Source organism: Caretta caretta, chromosome 3, assembly GCF_965140235.1.
Source record: "Caretta caretta isolate rCarCar2 chromosome 3, rCarCar1.hap1, whole genome shotgun sequence".
In the NCBI taxonomy this organism is placed as follows: Eukaryota; Metazoa; Chordata; order Testudines; family Cheloniidae; genus Caretta; species Caretta caretta.
Window position 1 is genome coordinate 174,204,885 of NC_134208.1, and position 23,651 is coordinate 174,228,535.

Here is a 23,651-nt window from a genome sequence, read left to right on the forward strand (position 1 = left end):
CGCATAAAAGACCCCCTAAGCTTATTTTTACCAGCTTAGGTTAAAAACTTTCCTAAGGCACAAATTCTGCCCTGTCCTTGAACAGTATGCTGCCACCACCAAGTGATTTAGACAAAGAACCAGGGAAAGGACCACTTGGAGTCCTATTCCCCCAAAATATTCCCCCAGGCCCTACACCCCCTTTCCTGGGGAAGGCTTGAGAATAATATCCTCACCAGTTGGTACGGGTGAACACAGACCCAAACCCTTGGATCTTAAGAACAATAAAAAATCAATCAGGTTCTTAAAAGAAGAATTTATTTTAAAGAAAAGGGAAAAGAATCACTTCTGTAAAATCAGGATGGTAAATCTTTACAGGGAAATCAGATTCAAAACACAGAGGATTCCTCTCTAGGCAAAACCTTAAAGTTACAAAAAACCGGGATAAACCTCCCCCTGGCAAAGGGAAAATTCACAAGTTGAAAACAAAAGGTAATCTAATGAACCTTGCCTTATTTACTTACTCTTTTTGTAATATCCGAGACTTGTACAGGATGGTTTATAGGAGAAGGAGTTTTTTGACCTGATGCTTCTCTGCTTTCCCCAGAGAACATACCAACAAAGCCTAGCCCGCCCCGCCCCGCCCCGCCCCTAAGATTTGAAAGTATCTTCTTTCCCCGTTGGTCCTTTTGGTCAGATGCCAACCAGGTTATTTGAGCTTCTTAACCCCTTACAGGTAAGGAGGAATTCTAGGCTACCCTTGTCTGTATGGTTAAGACAGACCTTGTCAATCAAGCCTCTGCTCTCTCTCCTGCTGGAGCTATATGTGATTTTTCAGGACCATAGTTGCCTGCTCCATCCCAACCTATGAGACCTCCACCTGATGGCGTAGATACTACATGGTTAATGCGTTTGGAGAAATCCTGTTTTAACGATGTCTAGGAATTGCTTCTCAATAGTAAAAAGAAAAGGAGTACTTGTGGCACCTCAAGGTGCCACAAGTACTCCTTTTCTTTTTGTGAATACAGACTAACACGGCTGTTACTATGAAACTTCTCAATAGTAGAAAATCCTCAGCTGGGGCACTTACCTGGCTAAGTGAAAGCACTTCTCCATTTGGTCCCGGCAGAAAGGCGTATTCCCAGAGCATGCACCGCTGAACCTCATGCTGGATTATCTCCTATACCTAAAAAATCAGAGATTGGCAGTTAGCTCTGTAAGAGTACATCTGGCAGCTATCATAGCCTTCCATATCTTGGTGTATAGTAGATCCCTTTTCTCCAACCCCGTTGCTATCCAGTTGCTGAAGGGTTTGATCAGATTGTACCTGCATGTGCAAGATCCTGTCTCTCTTTGGGATCTGAACTTGGTCCTAGCAAAGCTGATGGGACCACCATTAGAACCCTTTGAAATTTGCTCTCTGTTCAACCTCTTTCAATGTTGCCATTATCTCAGCCAGAGGGGTGGGTGAGTTGAGATACTTAGTGTCAGAGCCTCCCTATACAGTTTTCCATAAAGATCATGTTTATCTCTTCCCTCGCCCAAATTTTTTCACAAAAGTACTTTCTAATTTTCATGTTAAACAGGCAATCAGTTTGCCAACATTATTCCCAAAACCCCATGTGCATAGAGATGAGGAGAGACTTAACTTACTGGATGAGAGAGGCCTTAGCTTTCTACATGGAGCATACTAACTCGTTTAAATCTTCCATGCAGTTGTTCATTGCGGTTTCGGGCAAGGCTAAAGGCCAGCCAGTTTTCACTCAGAAAATCTCATCCTGGATCTCTTTGTGAATTTGTACATGCTACCAGTTGGCTAATATAGCCCCACCAGCTAGAGTATTGGCTCGTTCTACTAGAGCACAGACAACTTCAGCTGCTTTTTTGGTGCAAGAGCTGATCATAGACATAGTAAAGCAGCGACTTGGTCATAGCGCACATTTTTGCTTCTGATTATGCTATTTCCCATCAGTCCAGGGATGAAGCCAATTTCAGATGCATTGTCCTACAGTCACTGTTCAAAGAGACTCCAAGCCCACTTCCATGTTTGTCTGCTTATGAATCACCTACAGTGGAATAGACATGTGCAAGCACTCGAAGAAAAAATGGTTACCTAGATTTCTGTAACTGTTGTTCCTGGATATGTGTTGCACATGTGCATTCTATGGCCCCCCTTCCTTTCTCTCTCTATCGGAATCTATCTGGTATGAAGGAACTGCAAGGGTTGGAAGTGTCTCCACCCTCTTATACCAGCATATAGTGTCATATGGTGACAGAAGGGCTCTCAAGTTGTCCCGAGGGGTATCGCTGAGGGAAAAAGTTCTCCCAAATCTGTACATGAGGAAGGTGCACACCTACAGTTGAAAGAAAACATCTTGAAAAACAACAGTTACAGAGAGGTAGGTAACAGTTTCTTTTCTTCATTAGAATAGGATTTGGCCCTAGAAGATATAGGTTTGCTGTTGAAAAACAAGTCAGAAGCTGAGAGAGGATGCTGCTTGAAAAAGCATTTTAGGAACCCTCTTCCGAGTAATTTGTACTATCAAACCTTATCCTGCCACTGACTGTAAAACTGCTTTTTATCATATGATTTAAGTCCCAAGAGAACACGTTTGTAGTTGTTCGTTACATTACAGCTCTCCATGTTCATGGCATTCTGGACAATTTTCACTATAGTTGAAAGTTTTAATAATTCATTAGTCTTTTTTGCAAAAGGTCTGTCTCTCTTAGTTTAAACTGAATAAATCAAAAATGTGAGCCCATACGATATTACAGAATTCCATCTTCTGTTCTTTCTTGAATGTAGGTTTTCATTTTGTCTTTCTTGACATCTGTAGTCACTGACAAATACATTAGTCCTTTAAACAAAGTGGGGCAGATTTGTATGTCAAATACCAGTGTAAATTGGGAGTAACTCTAATGAAGCAATTAATTTGCACTACTGTAACTGAGGCCTGGTCCACACTAGGAATTTAAGTTATTATACCTACATCTCTCACGAGTGTGAAAAATCCAAACCCAAGAGACATAGCTATGCTGATCTAACCCCTGGTATAGATAGTGCTAGGTTGATGGAAGTATTTTACCAGCGACCTAGCTCCTGCCTCTCGAGGAGTTGGATTACCTAAATGAATAGGAGAATCCCTCCCATCGGTGTAGGTAACATCTACATTGAAGCACTATAGTGGTGAAGCGCTGCTGCTGTAGTATTTTTGGTATAGAGAAGCCCTGATGTTAGACTGTAGCCCAGTTTCTCTAGCTGTAATCCTCACTTGCACAAAACCTAATTTACGTTACAAATTTCTGTGAGGAAAGAGCATAACGTGCTTTATTCTTTAATTTCTTTCAGTTTACCAGCAAATCTGAGGCCCTCCTGCTGAAAGCCCGTGTTCTTATTAATCATTTGGCATTTGGCTTTGACAGAAGGTAACAACTACTCTCCCCTACTATTGACAGTTTTGCACAGAGTTTATTGTTGGCTATTTGTAAATGTCTTTTCAAAGCTAGGTTTTCAGCCTAAAAGTCATCAAAATATATTTTCTCCAAAGATACCATCTGTAGAAGATTATCACTCTTGAAGTCTTACTCTTGGGTCTTGGCAGCTTAACACAAGGCAGATGGAACTCCCTATGTTCTTAAGGATTTTTGGTCCCTAAAGAAAGTAGTAGTGGAGAGGACCACAAGCCACCACCAACCACCCTTGATCATGTTTTTTAGGTGTATTTGGAGCCAAATATAAAGCTTAGCTTTGGCCTATATAGTGTAACTATTTGACAATAGTTTGATTACTAATATGAACTTGGTTTGTTTGTTTTTTAATCTGTTTAGCAAATCCGTATCAGTGGATCAGAATAAACCATTGTTTATCCCAGCAGGATTGGATTCTCTAAATCAAATAGGTTGGTGAACTTCTTGTCCAACATTTTTATTGCTCAAATAGCTTATTAAAATGAGAGGAAACAAGTTTAAAACAGATAAAAAGAAATACTAATTTATACAAAATTGATTTAACCTGTGGAACTCAGTGCTACATTACATTATTGAGGCAAATAGCTTAGCAAACTTAAAAGAAAGGTTAAAATTTTATATTCCTAAGAATAGCCTCTGCAGTTACACTAGTTAAGATAAAAAATTTAAGGGCTTTTGGGCTTCATAATTCTAGTTGTGAATTGATAACTGGTTTGGGTCAAGAAGAAAATACCTTATTGTAAAGTCTTACACAGTTAATTTCATAATGGGGGACTTACACCTTCTTCAAGTTCATCTGCCACTTGTCACTGTTGAATACAGAATACTATACTAGAAGGATCATTGGCTTGACATGATATGGTAATTTCAGTATTGTTGGGACAACATGCTGATGTCCTTCTATATCATGCTGTGATCTTTAGGACCACCACCCGCCTCTGACAGTGATATTGGAAAACTACATGCACATACACCTGTGGATTTGTGGAAAAAAATATATGAGAAAACATTTCCACCTAAGGTATGTATTTTTATTTTTGCTTAACAGCTCCTTTCTTCATTCAGAACAGATGAGTAATGACTTCCATCTGTGGAATTCAGAGGCAGTCCAGTACTGTTGCTGGAAACTGCAGGACTAAAGGTCTGCCTTCAGCTCAGGCCATCAGAATTTCTGCTGCTGGCAGCAGAGCCAGTTTGCAGTTTGATTTCTCCTGAGCATTTTATTTATAACTTAATTTTTATTTGCTTTTGTGTAGTAGTGACTTAATTTCAACTTCCTCATTCCCTCTTCTCAGCTGAAGAATCAGTGGAACACTGAGGCTTTAATCCTCTCGTTTATCTGAAATAGCACTCCTCAAGTGGGCTTCCGTCTCCTCCCATCCCCCAGAAGTAGAGAAGCCCTGCAAGCATGACTCAAATTCAAGACATGCTATAGGCAGCTTTTCTGGAGCCTCCCAGGTTGCACTATGCCCTGCTGCCACAAGCCCTCCCTCTGCCACTGCTTCCTCCCCCATCGCTCCTCCACTGCAGGGTCAGGGGTTACTGTACGGGGAGCTTCTCCCCCTTCCGTCCAGCCTCCCTGCATCTGGACCTTCCATACCCACACACCCCTGCCAAGCCTTGCCCCATATACCCAGAACCCCCCTAGTTCTCCATACCCGAAGCTCACCCTATTGAACCTCAACCCCTGCATCTGGAGCTGCCCTGCACCCAGACCACCCTGCATTGAGCTCCCTGCACTCAGACCGCCACTCTAACGAGCCCCACCCCCCTGCACCACCTTGAGCCCCCACATCGAGAGCCCCCACATCATTGACTCCCAACTAGCGACACCCAGACCCCCACCCCACCAAGCCCCACTCCTCCAGCATCCAGACCCCTCCTCTGAGCCCCAACCACCTTCACCTGGAAGCCCCTACAGAGTCCCATTGCCCCTGCACCTGGCCCCCGCGCAACAACCCTTTGTGCATCCAGATCCCCGCACTGAGCCTCCTGCACTCAAATGTTCCCACACAGAATCTTCTCACCACATACCTAGATGACCCCGCACTGAGCCCCTCCATGCTTGGGTCCTGCCTGGTAGAGCCTGTCTGCCCCACACTTGGTGTGCCTGGCGCAGAGGGGCAGGGCGCCAGGGTGTTTCTGGGGCAGGCTCACGCCTTGTGCTGTGTCAGGGTCGGGTGCAGCCTCACCACTGAGTCTGTCTGGGGGCTGAGGGATGGGAAGGCTGATCTCCCTCCTTCGTACAACCAGTGGCCTGTGCTCCTCACTGCCTTGCTGAAGCCTTTGCATTTATTAATTAACAAATAAAACTTGCAAAATTTAAAAATATTGTGCAAGGATTTTTCTTGAGTCCTGGTGTTTGTGACAAGAACAGTGGCTCAGTAGCTACAAAAGCACCCATGTTCATACCCATGAATAGCAATCAGTCATCTCAGTAGATACCCTTTGCATCCAAACTTACAGGTGTGAGGCTTTTGGGGGAAATATAAAAAAAAATAGGGCCTCCCTACTTACTTACTAATTTTTTTGGCGCAGAATGCCCTCAGAAGTATCTTATATCTGTGAGGTCCTGTCCCATGAAGCAGCGTAATAAGAATTGTGCCTGTCTGGTTTTCAGTCCATGGACCCTTACTCTGTTAGGGAAAGAGGCTTAGAATCTGAAGGATGGGAATGGGTTTTTCTTCACCTTTCTATAGGCTGGCTCCTCATTAAAGCATATGATGCACTCTAGGAAGTGTGTACCCAAAATAGAGGTATAATAGGACTCAATTCCCCATGCAGCTTCACCATCATGGAATTACTGGGGGGAGAGAGGGGTAAATAAGTAATCTCCCATGTTCACAATAACTCCTCATTTAGTGATTTAAAACCCAGAATGGTACTCAGTCTCTCCTGAAGTACACAAATGGGTGCGGGTCATCCTGGGGAAGCAGGCAGGCTTCCATTCAGGCACCCAGTGCAATCTAGTGGGCTGTATCCACAACCAGGTATTTGTCCCAGTATCTCTCCTCAGTTAAATAGTATGAGATCAGGTTGAGTAGTATGCTACGTCCTTCCTATAAACAAGTAGGCAAAAACCTCTCCTAGGACAGGAAGACAATGACTCAAAAGGAACTCATTAATAACAATAATTGTAATAAATATCTTCCCCTTCAAGCAGAATGAGGTACATGTTTTTCCGTATTCACCTCCTTGTGAGGACACCTCATAAAATCTAGATGGGTACTTCTGGTTAAAATGAAGTGTTGAACTAAGACATAGTTCCCTTAGGAAGGGGACTTCCTTCCAAAAGATCCCATAGACCATAAGAGTGAGGAAAGTACAATGAAATTTCAAAACCTTAACTAGCCATTAAGGCCACAAGTATTCCCTGTATTTAAGAAGGAAAACCTAGCCAATGGCAAGCAAGTGGCTTGTCATCTAGGCACTTGCTTGAGTGCAAGAGGTCTTGGGTTCATATTCTGGTCAAGTCCTTGCAGTAGTATGCAAAATGTCTTTTATCTGGCAATTTTTCTTGGGCCCTGGTGTTTGCGACAAGAACAGTGGCTCAGTAGCTACAAAAGCACCCATGTTCATACCCATGAATAGCAATCAGTCATCCCTGCAGATACCCTTTGCATCCAGACTTGCAGGTGTGAGGCTTTTGGGGGGAAAATTAAAAAAAAATAGGGCCTCCCTGCTTTCTCAATTACTAACTCTCACTATCAAAGCCAGCATCACAATCTGTTAGTCGCTACCCATACCAAAGGTATTCAAGTAGAGACTAGTCTTCTACTAAAAATATATGGAGCGGAAACTTCCAATGAAGACTGGGCACACCTTCTTCCCAAATCAACAGAATTCTCAGCAAGGGGAAGACAAAATGATATTTGTGTATGAGAACTTACAATTCCCACACAAGGAATGTTACTTTTGATCTACCCTCTGCACCCAGAGTCCTAAGAAATGACTTGTAGTAGTCACAGCAAAGTTCAGATTGCAAGTATATTCGTTAACGGACAACATCCCAGTCAGTGCTCTGTCCAGAGAAACTGACTAACATAATTTACCAGATGGCGGAAAAGATTCAGACATACCAAGTGTTCAAAATCAAGAACTTTTGAGACCAGTGCAGAGAATCGTATTAGCCATTTCCTGGCAGCTGTCAACTATAGCCAGTTGTCTCCAGCAATTCGAATGGTTGGTGCCATGCATCAGAATTATGGGCCCATGAAGACATAGAACCTTACCAGATGCAGTGCAAAATTGTCATTCCCAGATGTCCCATTAGGGACAGGTAAATGCAAGTAACTTGCAGAAAGCTAACCCAACCACTCTATACCCTTGCATACTCACTACAGAAGCAAACTTCACAAGGTGGGGAGCAAATCTGGAAGACAAGATGACCCAGAGGTCATGGTCCCTCACTCAGGAAAAGGAAAACATCCAGTTCTGTTAAGTGCACACTTTGTGCTGTACAGTTTTCTAAATCTCACAGTACATATATTTTTAGGTTTCAGAGTAGCAGCCGTGTTAGTCTGTGTTCGCAAAAAGAAAAGGAGTACTTGTGGCACCGTAGAGACTAACCAATTTATTTGAGCATAAGCTTTCGGATCCGATGAAGTGAGCTTTAGCTCATGAAAGCTTATGCTCAAATAAATTGGTTTTTTTGCATATATTTTTAGTTTGCTTTAACAGGTCTGTCAGTGGTGTGTCTGAACACCAATATAGGAATGGCCATATGAGATCAATACCAGTGATCTGTCAAGTCCAGAATTCTGTCTCTGATTGTGGCCAATACCAGCTCTTTCTGAGGAAGGTGCAAGAAACCCTGTAGTGAACATTTATGGAATAATTTGTCCACGGTGGACATTTCCTCATTCATCATAATTAGAGGTTGGCTTGTGCTCTGAAGCATGAATGCTTATATCCATTCCAAAACCAGGAAGTAAGCAGTGAGCAGAGTTAATCTGAGGTGATAGAAAGAATGTCACAGGCAGAGAAGAATTTGCTATCTTTCATGACTGTTCGCATACAGGATCCAGAAAAGAGAGCTGAGGTTGTCTTCCATGGGCCCAGATAGTATGTTTGTTTGGTTTTTTTACTTGATAGACCACTAAGGAACCTCCATTGCACCTGCAGAAAAGACCAAACTGTTGGGGATGACTCTTGTGCCCTAAATACTAAGTTTGCTGCTTCGCAAATGAATATATTGCATTGAATTATGTGAGTGATGGATGATAAATGCTTATTTTTTTGCATGCATTTGAATGACCTGTATTATGTTCCTCAGACTCTTTAGTAAGTATTCTGTTAAAGCACTGAAAGTTCAACTTATGGTGTTTTTTATCCTTTTTTTCAAATTTCAGAGTACTAGAGATTTAAAAGATGTCAATGACCCTGCGCAGGATCCACAGTATGCTGAGTATGAAGTTGATGCAATGAGAGCTCAGAAGAATCAGGTACATTATTGTAAAAAGAAAAGGAGTACTTGTGGCACCTTAGAGACTAACCAATTTATTTGAGCATAAGCTTTCGTGAGCTACAGCTCACTTCATCAGATGCATACTGAAACCTGTACATTATTGTGTTGCTGCTCATGTTACTACAGTCAGCTGTCCCTACTCATCAGCATTTCTAAGGCAGTTAGTATGTATACTCATAGAATCTACATTTGGCTTTTGAGAACCAATTGAAACCATCTCACCCTCGTTGGTTGATCTTTCTCCTCTCTTCTCACTCTTGGAATCTGATCATGACCAGCACTTAGACATTGTCTAAAAGTCCTGTGTCTTATTGTTGGTTCAGACATGAACAGTTCATTCGCTACCTTCCGAGACCCCTCTTCAGGTTTGCTTCTAACAGTATTGTTATAAAAAAAAAAAAAAAAAACCCTTTTCTTTCAGCATAAGAGGCAGTAGAGTCTGTTCCCCTAGATCTGGGCTTCAATTCTACCATGTTTTGGAGAAATGAGGAAATTGGTTGCAAACATTTGGGTTCACTGATCCTCTTTTGCTGGGAAGGGTGTAATAAGGCAGGAAAATAAATTGTGCAAAAATTGTAAATCAAGACTGAGATGTTCAGTCTCATTTATGTTGGTTTGCCTTGCAATAATTCTCAGGAGGGAATAGGAATCCTGTCCTACAGCTATCTGTTTTCACTTCATGCTCTTTAGTACAAGATCAGGGGCTAATAAAGTTCTCTCCATCCACTAGTCTGATTAAAGACGAGCTTTGCTCATCCGTCTGATTGTGCACGTTTAACCAAGCTGACAGTACTCTGATTTTAAAAGGAGGGGTCTGCTGACATTGAAAAACTGGGCACTTTCTATGAGGGACCCTTGATTGCAGAAATGGTTCCTCGTTTGGTCCACCCAAGCCCAGTGAGGCGTTAGTTATAGAACACGGGCAAAAGAACCCTGGAAATGGTGTCGGGGTGTGAGAGTTCTACATTTTTTATTTTAAGTTGGTGTTTGTGAAGGGTTCTGGATTGATGGTCTTGGTGACTGAAGTTCTTGATTAACAGGAAAGGGAATTGGCAATATAAGTTTCTCCACTCTATCCTGACATTTTGCATAAGCCCTGAATTACAGGAACCACCTGTAGGTGTGAAAGGATAGGTTAGTCTGTTTCACGTTTATTCCTTAGCATCTCTGCTCTGTATGCCAACAAGTTTGCCATTTGGATTTGACGATGTAGAAACCTGTCCACTGGAAATTGGCCTGAGATTACCAAGCTCTCTTCCTGTAGGTAGAGCCTCATTGGAATTCCTTTTATTTTTTATACCTTTTTGTTTTATTACTCCTGCGGTGATAAAACATAATTCCGGAAAAGATTGTTTTTGGAAGGGGACCCTGGAGAGTGAGCCCACCCTACACTCATCCCACAGCAGTGGCACTTGTACCACAAGACTGGCCCCAGCTCCCCTCTGTGGACGCTGTGACTTGCACGTGCCTATCTTAGTAGCACTCTGACCCCATGTGCCAGGTCACAACGCTTAGGGAGCCAGGCCCAGTCTTGCAAGGCAGGAGCTGCAGGGTGAGTTTTTCATTCTTTTTCATTTTATATTGTGTTAGTTGACATTTGCGAAAAATGTGGGACTCTGCCTATAGGACACCAAACAGCCATCAGTGGTAATAAATTTTGGTTAACATGGGCTGGCTTTGTATCCTATTACCAATGTCCTGAGCCATCCAGTCCCACTCATTATTTAGGGTCTCTTAAACTTAGAAAGCTCAGGCCTTGTATAATATTTTCTACTTGGAGATGGGAGCACGTCACTTGTCATTGTAATTTTTTTATTTAGTACAATTTCACATTTTGATAGTGAAAATAATGTTTCATGCAGTTCTGTTTATTACTTTACAAGGACACACTATTGTTTAGATGGGTGAAGACTGTTTCACTCAGCTTTGGCACCTTCTTTTCACAAAACTAGATGAGGTTACTTGGTTTAAAGTAGGTTACTTTCGTTCAAACAAAGTTTTATAACAGTCATCTAAGATGGTAGATGTGGAAGACCTTTGAAAGGCTATGACTATAAAAGCCTAGCCATCATATTTTTTCCAGCAACCCCTCCTAAAATGAAAGGCACGTTTACAGAAATGCACTGCAACTAATCTAAAGTAATCCCACATTTATTGTAGCTAATTTAATCTTTTCGCATGCCAGTAAAGATGAGCCTAATGATTATATTAATACTGCTATCATAGTTATATAGTGTTTACGTTTGACCTAGGAATAACCTGTAAGTAAATATGCACACTGCAGACTACCTCAGGTATGCTAGGTTACTTAAGGCAATTAACCTGCAGTTACCTGTCCAAGAATGTCCATATAAATCACACTGTATGATATCAAAAATAAATGAGTTTAAAGAATTCCTTATGGACTATGAACTTACATATTATCTGTATTTAATTGTTAACCCAATACAGTTTTTGTATATGTCTGTTATGTTAACAGTTGTCTCAGAGATCATTGCATATCAAAGCAATTTTTAATCTATATGCTAATATGGAATTTATAGGGTAATTTCGTACTAAATATCTTTAGCTTACAATTATATTAAACTTGTTATTATAGATAGTATTTTTTATCTAGTAAAACAAGATACTGGTAGGTGTTGATTAAATCATACTGAAAATTATTTTTCTGGTTTTAAGGGAAAAAAGACTGGTTTTTAAAAGACTTCCATCTGTTTTTAAGGGTATTGGAAGTCAACACAGCTTCTTTTAGTGGTACTGTTACAAGAAAAATCGAGGCATTAAATGAGAAGTTTCATTCAAAAGAAAATTACTTTTAGTTAGCTGCAGCTGTTTCCTAAAATTTTCTATCTTTATGTTCAGTTATTATAAGATTATTGCTACATTTACACTGTTTTTATGAAAATAACCTTTTATGATGTTTGAATTTCATTTGATGTTAAATGCAGTAAGATAGCAGTATACAACTAAAAGAAAACAGTGCTCTGGCTACATTCAATTTTTAAATGTCTGAAGATTTCCCATAACTGTGTGAAAATGAGTACTGAAACCATTCCTATCTTAACAGCAAAATATTACATGCTGTAGGAGTCTAATTTTCTTTCTTAGATTCTGATATTCAATAAATTAAGGTATATCTTTTTAAATACAGAGAGAAACATTTATACAAAAATGTATTCTGTAAAACAATGCTTTGAGTTTCTCAGAGAGTCATTCAGATACTGTAGAATACATTTGTTTTTCAATTTAAATATACACTTTCATTTAAACACATTTATTTCAAATTATTTCATGTGCAATTTTGGACTTAGGGTGACAGTCTATTTAATTTTCCTTTAAAGCGTTGTACTAAGCCATTACAACAGAATTTAGCCGGGACCATGTCTGCCCTTGTGTTGGTACAGCACCTAGCATAATGAAACCCCATTCCTGGTCATGCTTCTTGGTTCTATTGTAATATAAATTATAGGTGACATGTAGCAAACCCTGTAGTTACAATTGCCCAACACTTCCAATTATAAGATGCTGTTTTCAGCTCTTTACAACTTCGCCAAATTTTAGCCATTCTGGCTGAAATTTGCTGTGGTGCGTGCCTGCCTCAGGCTGAGGGGTTTTTTTGGGGAAAGTTTCAGCAAGAATGGTTGAGAATAGACACTTCCCTGCTAGATTGGGGGGCACACCTGCACAACCAGCACTAGAAAGTGGACTGGTTCTCTATCCTCAACCTCCAGGACCCATATTTCCACATAATGATACGTCCCTCACACAGGTGGTTTCTGGCAACAGATCATTTCCAGGACAAAGTACTCCCTTTTGGACTATCCACTGCTCCATCAATGTTCTCAGAAGTTCTTGTGCGGTTTGCTGTTCACCTCTGCAGACAAGGGGTCATAATAGTCCCCTATTTCGATGATTGCTTACTCAAAGCTTCAACTTGAGAAGAAGCACTAAAAGCTATCCAAAAGACAGTAGCTCTCTTCACACATCTAGGTCTTCAAATAAACAAAACAAAAATCAACACACCTGTGCAGAGACAGGAGTTCATCAGGGCCTATTTCAACTCTCTGGAAGCTACAGCCTCACTGCCCCAATGCAGGTTTACTACTCTAGTCAATCTAATCACAACAATGCAAGCCAGCCCCCTGATATTGGCCAGGATCTGCCTCCAACTGTTAGGCCACGTCATCAACAACATTTGTCGTCAAATATGCCAGACTGCACATGTGATGCTTGCAAGGCTGGCTCAGGACAGTATATATTCCTCACAGACACAGCATAAACAAACATCTTATGATGCCAACCAAAGTTTATAAAAAAACTCTCTACATTGGTGGGCTCAACTAAACAGCGTTTGGGCAGGAGTCTCCTTCACACAGAACATTCCATCGATGATACTCCGAATGGATGCTTCCCTGCTAGATTGGGGAAGGGAGTGCACATCTGCACAACCACATGATCCGAGGCCACTGGTCCCCATTCGAATCCACACTACACATAAACCTGCTAGAGCTGTGGACAGTCCACAATGCATGCTCACACTTCCTAGCCATGATCAGGGACAAGGCCATAAAGGTTGTGACAGACAATGTCACTTGTATGTTTTATATAAACTGACAAGAGGGGGACAGTTACACTCCCTATGCACAGAAGCCGTGCTACTATGGACTTGGTGCATCAACCACAACATCGACATCTCAGCCTCCTACCTACCAGGATGCCAAAACACTACTTCAGATGCGCTGAATGGAAAATTCTCCCAGGACCATAAATGGGAAAGGAAAACCAGGATTCATAGAGCATATTCAAACTCTGGGGGTTCCCAATTATAGACCTCTTTGCAACAACCCAAAATGCCAAGTGGCCACTCTTGTGATCGAGAGCGGGATTGGCACCCCGCTCTCTAGGAGATGCTTTCCTCCTCAAATGGAATGCACCTCCACTGTATGCCTTTCCTCCTCTCCTCTCTGGGGTCATACAAAAGATCAGGCCCAACAACTCCAGAGTCCTCTAGATAGCCCCCATGTGGCCCAGACAAACTGTTCCTTACCTCTTGAAGTTGGCTATGTTCCCACCATGCACTCTTCCCCTTCTACCACATCTCCTGTCTCAGGATGTGGACCAGGTCCACCACCCAAAACTGGCAAGACTTCAGCTGAATGCATGGCTGCTCCATGACTCTGAGACAGTAAAATGACCAATTCAGAGGAGGTAAGGGACATTCTTTTAAACAGCAGGAGACCTACTACTCAACATACCTACATGCACAAATGTAAAAGATTCAATACATAGTGCCAAAATAGACAAATTATGGTGACTTTCCTCTCTTTTTTTCAATGGTACTGGACTATATATTGGAACTTAAGAAATCAGGTCTCTCCAAGAGCTCGAACAGAATACACCTCACAGCAATCACGGCTTTTCACCACAAAGTGGATGAGTTCTCAGTCTTTGCCTCCTGATCACTAACTGCTCTCTGAAAGGTCTTTGTGACCTTTACACCAAAATACGAGCCCCAACTCCATCATGGGACCTCAATCTGGTGCTGCGATGCCTTACAGGGTCCCCTTTTGAACCATTAGTTTTGTGGTCACTTCTCCAACTTTTGATGAAGACGGTCTTTCTTGTCACTATCACATCTGCCCAATGAGTAGGAGAATGGGGGGTCCTCATAGCACACCCCTCAGACACAACATTTTTCAAAAACAAAGTTACCCCTAGACCACATCCCAAGTTCTTACCTAATGTTGTTTTCTCATACCATCTGAATCAGCCCATTCGTCTCCCATTGTTCTTCCCACAACATCAGGGGAATAAATGAGAAACAACACTCCACACCCTGGACTTCCAATGAGCATTAGCATTTTACATTGGGAGGACAAAGACTTTCAGAAAATCATCAAAGTTATTTCCATCACAAAATGATCTAAGGGAGATGCTTTGTCTAAGCAGAGGCTGTCTAAATGGATCTCCTGCTCTATTGACTTTTGTTATCATCATCAACAGCTACAACCCCCACTGGGGACCCACACACACTCCACCCAAGCACACTCTTCCTCAATAGCCTTCCTCAATAATGTGCCCATTATGGACATCTGCAAAGCAGCAATCTGGGCATGAGTCCATACATTCTGACAGCATTATGCCGTAGAGCAGCACTTGTCATGAGATGCTCTATTCAGACCTACGGTTTTATCATCCACCACAACTGCAACTCCTGAAGCCCCTCCCTTCTACCTGTGCTATTTTCAATCAATTGGATTGGGAAAGGGATCTTGGAGATCAGCTAATCTGGCCAAATGATGGGGTTGCCTGCTATACCGAGTTTTGAGTTACCTCAGATAGAGGCCTGGGTATGTAGAAAGGGGTGATTTTTAAGTTTAGGGGACATAGTATTTCAAGTATTTCTGGCTGCCATAATTGGTAGTTGATCTTTAGGGAATCAGTAGTAGTCCAAGTGCAGCACACTAGGAAAGGGTAAAAGAGAAACCGATTCTGCTTCCTGCTGGAGCCAATCCGGAGAGTATTCATTTTAATTATGTTTATTTCTCCCTGAAGTAGAGACATAGTTTCTGCCATCTATTTAAATGGTTTGCTAACTGCATGATTAACGGGGCTAGGCTGATCTTGGCTATGTTTTTTAATGTCCTTAGGGAACATGATACCAAGATTTCTGAGATTTGTCTGTCATCTAATTAGCACTATAGAAAAGCCACTTCCAATTAAATCCAGTGAGATTTCATTGCTTCCAACTTATCCCAATTAATCTTGCAGCCAGAGAATTTACCAAAGTTATCTGTTGTTTGTGGAATATTTGGGATCGATTGATCCAGATTTTTAATATGTCATTTGCATATAGAAGGATTTTTGTTTCCTGAGTCCTTGATTTGATTCCTGGAATGACTTGGGGTGCCCTAATTAATATTGCAAGTGGTTCTAATGCTAGGTTGAATAAGAGAGGGGAGAGGAAGCATCCTTGTCTAGTTCATCGAAACAGATCAAAGATGGCTTGAGTACTGTACTGTTTCTTAGGATACAAGAGTTGGAATTGGAATATAACAGCTTTACCCATGAAATAAATGATTTCCCCAGACCAAATTTATCCAGGATAAAAAACAGATATTGCTAGTTCATTCTATTAAAGGCTTTCTCTTCACTGAGTGGAAATGATTGCATGGAAATTTCTAAAATGCTTATGAAATGCCATAACGCTAATTACCTGATGTGTGTTGTCTGAACTGTGGATTTTTTAAGAAGTCCCACCTGATGGGGTTAACCATATAACTTATTACATTTTCAAGCCTCTTAGCAAGCATTTTATATCAGTATTGATTAAAGAAATGGATCTAGCTGTTACACTTTTGTTCATCCTTACCTAGTTTAAGCAGTACAGTAATTAGGGCTTCCCTCATCATAGGAGGTAAGGTACCTTTCTTTAAAAGATATTCATAAATGTATAATGGCATAGGAGTTGGAGTTTCCTTGAAACTTTGGTAGAATTTTAGGGGTACGCCATCAGGGCCATGGGTCTTGCTCGGACTCATTTTCCCCATGGCCTTGATTAGTTCCTTTGATTGCAAGGGAGAGGCCATCCTGGGCTGTTGCTTTTCTGAGATTTGTGAGATTTAATAAAAGTACTCAGTTCTTCTGGGGCAGGTGGTGAATCATAATTGTATAGAGCCTGGTAGAATTTCAAAAATTGATCATTGATCTCTTTCTGATTAGTGATAACCTGCCCTTGTTCTGATTTAAGTGACGCTATTTGGGACCTTTGACCTCTCACTTTTGATCTGTATGTGAGAATTTTCTCCACTCTCTCCCCTGACTTGTGTGTTTATTTAAGCCTAAAAAGAGCAAATTCAGTTTGTGCAGAAGTAAGTCCATTTATTTCATACCAGCAATAATTAATTTTTATAGATTTTTTTTTTATTTGGAGGGGTAGCTTGTACATTCTAAATCCATAGCTTTAAGTTGTTCGGTTAATTCCAGGAACTGTCTACCTTCTGGGAAGAAAATGGTTTTGCCCCCAATAAAGGCTTTTAGTATATCCCGATCCACCCCTTGGGATACATCTAGTGTGTCACTTGCTTAGGGGGGAAAAAACAAATGTCTTCTGTGGCTTAGTTCTGAAAATGTTTATCTTTCAAATGAGTGGAGTTCAATCTCCATCTTTTACAAGTCCAGTTTGTCCGGGAGGGGAAAATTGTATTTTCACTGATGCATGATCATGATAGACTTGTTTTCATCGTTAAGCACTGAGTCTATCAGATTTGTAGAAATCAGGGAGAAATCTACTCATGAATAGATGGCTTTGGGTTTTTTAAATTAGGAAATTACATTAAATACATGTATTATGTGTATATGCATTATGAGTATGCATGCCAGATGTCCCGTTTTTATAAGGACAGTCCCGTTTTTTGGCGCCTAATACTCCCCACCCCTGTCTTGTTTTTTCACAGTTATTAGCTGGTCACCCTAACTGACAACAAGACAACAGATTTTAGTCATGTGATTACATACTGTTTTTTTCCCCAAGACCCCTCTGCCTCAGTGAATAGGTAGTTGCTCAATATTTCTTTTTATTGTCCTCATTCAGTGTGTAGCCTCATGCTTTATCTGCCACATACCAATCAAAGTGTAGAAGGCAGCATGGAAGAGGGCACAAGAGAACAGAGAGAAACCAAGGAAAATAGGCTTGGGAAAAGTATGAAAAGATGAGAGCAGATATGTAAACAGGAATATAATTGTGCATATTCTTGAAGGTAAAGACAAGAAGTTTGAATTTTACATGAAAGACAGGAGGAAACAAATGAAGGAGTTAAAAGAGAAGTGCATGATTGGAAGGACAGATGAGAAAATATTTTTGCAGCAGCAATTTTAAGATACTTTAAGATACAGAGAGCAAAGTTTGAAGAAGGAAGGCCAAAGTTGGAAGAAGAGTAGCTATCTGCAAGAGTGAAGATAATAAAGCAGCTAGGAGGTGTATTATGCTTTTATAACATGTTGTGTGTTTTGGTGTAGTAGTTTGGGGATTGGATAGCTCAAGTGATTGTAATGGGATATAGTGTCTTTCTAAATTCTGCCACATGTTTGTAGCTTGGGGCTATATGAGTGGTGGCTTAGGAGACAGGTAGGTCACGTGGGCAGTAGGAGTGTTGGTGGTCTTAAGACTGAATTTTACCCTAAAATAAAATTTGCCATTACATTTCTCATTATATTAACTTATTTTACTTTCTTGATTAAACACTAACATTTTAAGAAAGACCTTCTGACTATAAGAAAATGCAATGACTCAGGAGGAATACTAAAGACCTTTATTTTTATAAATTTGTTCCCTATTTTGTACATTTTTCTCTTTTTTTCATGTTGATTGAATGTTGTCTTACTGTGACATACTTCTGAAACACTGTTTCCGATTTTGTCTTGAACTTCTCTGATTATTGGGATAGTTGATAATTCTGCTATATGCTGGATTGTATTTTGTAATATATACTGGAATGTATATATTGTTTGCAGTTGTGTACTCAGTTTTGTATTTCCATTATATTGACTGACGTAGATTGCATTTTTATGGTCAGGGATACATATCATACATATACATACCATGTAAATACTCTATATATTGCTCCTTTCCTAAAAGGTCCCAAAATTCCAGGGAATCTCTCCTGAAATTCTTTTTCCATGTGGGCGTCATCAACTCCTGAGGGTGAGAGGTCTACCCAACCAGATTCTACTGCTTTCAGAATGCTCCATGAGCTGATGGTTCACTCCAGGTTGCAGAGATTATTCAGCATTGAAGAAATGCCACTGTCCATTACAGAGTCAGACAGAGCCTCCCTCATCTTCTGCTCAGTTGTCAGAGGTGAGAGCCCACAAAGAGCACTCATCACACAGTGACTGGAGATGCAAACCTTCATACTCAGCACTAAATAGGTCCAGCAAAGGAAGCAGCTAAAGGCCAAGAACGGTTCCACCAACGCTTTGGCAGTAAGAGGCCACCATAAGACCCTCACTCAACTTCTGAATGCCACTAATGAGGCTGGTATCGATGACCCTGGACTTAATTTTTTTTTTAATGTCAGGGACAAGGAGTTATTGGCAGTCCAGGTGGCACTGGAAAAATGGCATCACGTCCTGGAAGAAGCTTGATTCGCAGCCCAAATTCTCAAGGACCACATGAACCTAGAGTACCTCCAGTCAGCCAGCTCCCCCAATCAATGTCAGATCCACTGGTATCTCCTTTTTTGCCCAATTTGTCCTTTTGTTGTAATCTATCACTCGGGGGCTAGAAATGAGAAAGTAGATCCCCTGTCCTTCAAAGAGGAGGACCTTGAGCCTGGCAAGGAACTTCTCTCCACAATCTTTAAAGGGTCCAACTTTGTCAGTGGCTCAGTTGACAGCAATCTAATGTCATCCATCCATCCATTCTCAGCTGTCCCATGACTCCTTTGTGACCATGATCTGCCAGACCTGGATAACATAGATGCCCAGTCGGGCTCTTAACTCAGACTGCAGGATCACCTCTATCACAAGGATTGTATTTATATTCTGGCAGGTCAGCCTTGAGTCCAGTTCCTGAAACTATGTCATGACATGCTGCTCACTTGTTACTTTGGCAAATCCAAGATGCAGGACCTGATATTGCAGAGTTTCTGGTGGCCTGGCCTACAGGTATGCACCAAGGAGTATGTAAGGGCTTGTGATCTTTGGTCGTGAACCAAGAGCCCATGCTCAAAACCGCTTGGCCATCTCCAGCCTTTGCCCATTCCCCCTCTAGCCTGGCCTAATTAATATATAGACTTTATTTTGAAGTTGCCTTGCTATCATGAGTGCACAGTGATTCTAGTTGTGGTCGATCTCCCAAGCCAAACAGCACATTTTGTTCCATGCCACTGCATCCCTTCTGCCCCAGAAACAGCACACCTTTTTCTGTAGAATATCTTCCACAACTGTGGGCTACCAATTGGCATCGTGTCAGACTGATGCCCTCCGTTTTTGGTGGAAGATGCCACCATTTTTGGTGGAAGAGAATCCCTCTCCTAGTCTTCCTTCCACCTGCAGACTAATGGGCAAACAGAATAAGTCAACCAGATTCTAGAACAGTACCTATGTTGTTTCTTGAATTTCCAAAAGGGATGCCTGTTTTTCTCTGCTCCACTATGTGGAATTCACCTATAACAATGCAACCCATGCCTCAACCCAACAAAGTCCATTCTTGGCAACCTACATTTTCTTTCCTGGGTTTGATCCTGATGTACCCACAAATGCCTCAGTACATGCAGCTGCAGACTGGGCTGTCCACCTGGTCCAAGTACACCCAAAGCTCAAGGAGCAATTGAAATACACAAAGGAAACTTACAAACATCATGCTGACCAGGGTAGTTGGACTTCCCCCAGCCTAGCCGTGGGGTACAATGTCTGGCTGTCTACCTGGAACCTCACATTGGCCCGCCTGTCCATTGTGCCATGTCCACCCTCCAGCTCTGACATGGAGGCACAGCGGCACAGTCAGGCAGCTCAGCACGCTGCCCCATCCACATGCACCGCCCTCGCAGCTCCTGGAAGCAGCATCATGTTCCCCCTCCAGCTTCTACATGGAGGCGTGGTGCCCCATCTGCAGGCGCCGCTCCTGCAGCTCCCATTGGCCGCGGTTCCTGACCAATGGGAGCTGCAGAGCCGGTGCTTGGGGTGGGGACAGCGTGCAGAGCCCCCTGGCTGTCGCTATGCGTAGGAGGTGGGACATGCTGTTGCTTCCGGGAGCCATGCAGAGCCACAGCATGCGCAGAGCGGGACAAGCCTTCGACCCTGCTCCCCAGCTGGAGCACCCGAGCAGGGCAAGCCCTGACTCTGCTCCCCGGCGGGAGCTTGAGGGCCCGATTAAAAGGTCTGATGGGCCGGATGTGGACTGCGGGCCGTAGTTTGCCCACACTTAGTATAGGAACTAGAGAACGCCGGTGGCTGACCTGCCCCTTTAAGCCTGTGCCTATGGGGTGCTAGAGGGTGCAGCCCCAACAAACACTGCTTTTTAGAAAGTTTCCAGTCTCATGTGCATGGGGCACATATGCACTAAAAGTGGAATACATGTGAACAACACATCTCAAAGATCCAGTTACTATAGTGTAAATAACTGTTCTATTTACAAATTTGAAACAAAGATTCAATTTAAACTACTAGAACCCTTTTGACAAAAATGATCTCTGTTTTCATGGTAGCATCAGGCAGCAGGATGGAATAGTGAGAAGGCACACAGAAGTAGAAAAGCAGACTTTGTTTGAGCTGCCTCTGTGCTAACTGCATTGACAGGCTCCAGGATCCCAGCATTTAGCATGCAAACTGTAAAAAGTGGTGTGGCAAACAATAATTTAGATATCTTTCCTAATATTTTTTCTGCCTGTCCATTGGTGTAAAGATATGACGGAGAGTAACTTGCCAAGTATGCTCCAATCTAGGTTACTATACCAGATAGCCATATGTTTGAAACTCTCATCAGATAATCAGATACTTCCTTTTCTAATGTTGATTTTGTAAAATAGATTGGAACATCACTAATCTGCACAAAAAATCAGAGAAGATTAGGGTTGGAAGAGACCTCAGGAAGTTATCTAGTCCAACCCCCTACTCAAAGCAGGACCAACCCCAATTAAATCATCCCAGCCAGGGCTTTGTCAAGCTGGGCCTTAAAAACCTCTAAGGATGGAGATTCCACCAGCTCCCTAGGTAACCCATTCCAGTGCTTCACCACCCTCCTAGTGAAATAGTTTTTCCTGATATCCAACCTAGACCTCCCGCACTGCAACTTGAGACCATTGCTCCTTGTTCTGTCATCTGCCACCACTGAGAACAGCCAAGCTCCATCCTCTTTGGAACCCCCCTTCAGGTAGTTGAAGGCTCCTATTAAATATCCCCCCCCCCGCCACTTTTCTTTTCTGCAGAATAAATAAGCCCAGTTCCCTCAGCCTCTAAGTCCTGTGCCCCAGCCTCCTAATCATTTTCATTGCCCTCTGCTGGACTCTCTCCAATTTGTCCACATCTTTTCTGTAGTGGGGGGCCTAAAACTGGACACAATACTCCAGATATGGCCTCACCAGTGCCGAATAGAGGGGAATAATCACTTCCCTCGATCTGCTGGCAGTGCTCCCACTAATGCAGCTCAATATCTCATTAGTCTTCTTTGCAACAAGGGCACACTGTTGACTCTCATCCAGCTTCTTGTCCACTGTAACCCCAGGTCCTTTTCTGCAGAACTGCCACTTAGCCAGTCTGACCCCAGCCTGTAGCAGTGCGTGGGATTCTTCCGACCTAAGTGCAGGACTCTGTACTTGTACTTGTTGAGCCTCATCAGATTTCTTTTGGCCCAATCCTCCAATTTGTCTAGGTCGCTCTGGACCCTATCCCTGTCCTCCGGCATATGTACCTCTCCCCACAGCTTAGTGTCATCCATGAACTTGCTGAGGGTGCAATCCATCCCATCATCCAGATCATTAATGAAGTTGTTAAACAAAACTGGCCCCAGAACCGACCTCTGGCACCCTCTGCTTGATACCGGCTGCCAACTAGACATCGAGCTGTTGATCACTACCCATTGTGCCTGACGATCTAGCCAGCTTTCTGTCCACCTTATAGTCTATCCAATCCATATGTCTTTAACTTGCTGGCAAGAATACCGTGGGAGACTGTATCAAAAACTTTGCTAAAGTCAAGGTATATCACATCCTCCGCTTTCCCCATATCCACAGAGCCATTGGTGGAATCTTCTCACAACTCATCAAAGATTTAGTAGCAGATTCTGCACTGATGTATTTCATTAGTTTCACAAAATATTCTTTACATTTATTAAGTTTACTGTTAATTGTAGTTATAATTAGGTAAAGCTAAATATCTGTTGACAACAATATCGGAAGAGAGTATTTTTAAAATTTGTTCGCTTGCTAGTTTTCAAAACTGACTTACATTTGCAATGGGTCTCTTTGTCACTAGTGCAAATTAGCAAGGTTCTGTTGCATTAGTTTGGTTGTTATAATATTCCATGGGATTTTAATTCTTCATAATAGAAGAGGCATGTATTACCTAACAACATTTGAAGTTCTAAGACTTTTTCTTCACAGCAAAAATGGTGGTTTTTTTACATCAAGATAGGTAACTTGAGATAGTCATCTCTGTAAAATCCTAGTGCAGAAAAGCACTATAATTTTTACCTCAGTATAGTTATTCAAGGTCACCCCAGGTGTGGGGTATAGGATTGATCTCTTTGAAGGTCCTGCGGTACCCTGAATTTTCTGTTGCTGTACTTCCTGAATAGGTAGTGAGTGTCTAAATACTAGTGTTGTGCCATCATAATGGACACTTGTGTACGTGTGTTAGCTGTACTTAGAATTTTAAATTGCTAATAGCTTTTAAGTTTATATTGTAATGTTTGCTTGTATTCAAGGGACTTCTTCCAAATGTGCATCTTGAGGACTCCCATTAATTTATTTGGAAAGGTGCTTAGGTTATCATGAAATGTCTTATTACAGGGGCCTTAATACTTAACACTTGACTCTGAGATTTTTAATTTTTTAGCAAGCTGTATTTTGATATATCTGTATAAATAATATTTTACAGTTAACATCACTGTATTTTCCACTGAATGCATCCAGTGAAGTGAGCTGTAGCTCATGAAAGCTTATGCTCAAATAAATTTGTTAGTCTCTAAGGTGCCACAAGTACTCCTTTTCTTATCACTTTACTATTCACCTTGGCA

The 23,651-nt window shown here is 41.8% G+C and overlaps 1 protein-coding gene across 2 annotated transcripts in view; it reads left to right on the plus strand.

Annotated features, from left to right (window-relative positions):
* The window catches only part of DYNC2LI1 (dynein cytoplasmic 2 light intermediate chain 1), a 62,676-nt gene that overhangs the window by 35,447 nt on the left and 3,578 nt on the right, over positions 1 to 23,651 (plus strand). For both annotated transcript variants that reach the window (XM_048843012.2, XM_048843013.2), the window contains exons 9-12: positions 3,329 to 3,405; positions 3,808 to 3,878; positions 4,371 to 4,468; positions 8,799 to 8,891. In XM_048843012.2, coding sequence (XP_048698969.1) covers positions 3,329 to 3,405; positions 3,808 to 3,878; positions 4,371 to 4,468; positions 8,799 to 8,891 — 339 coding nt within the window. The remainder of the gene's footprint in view (positions 1 to 3,328; positions 3,406 to 3,807; positions 3,879 to 4,370; positions 4,469 to 8,798; positions 8,892 to 23,651) is intronic.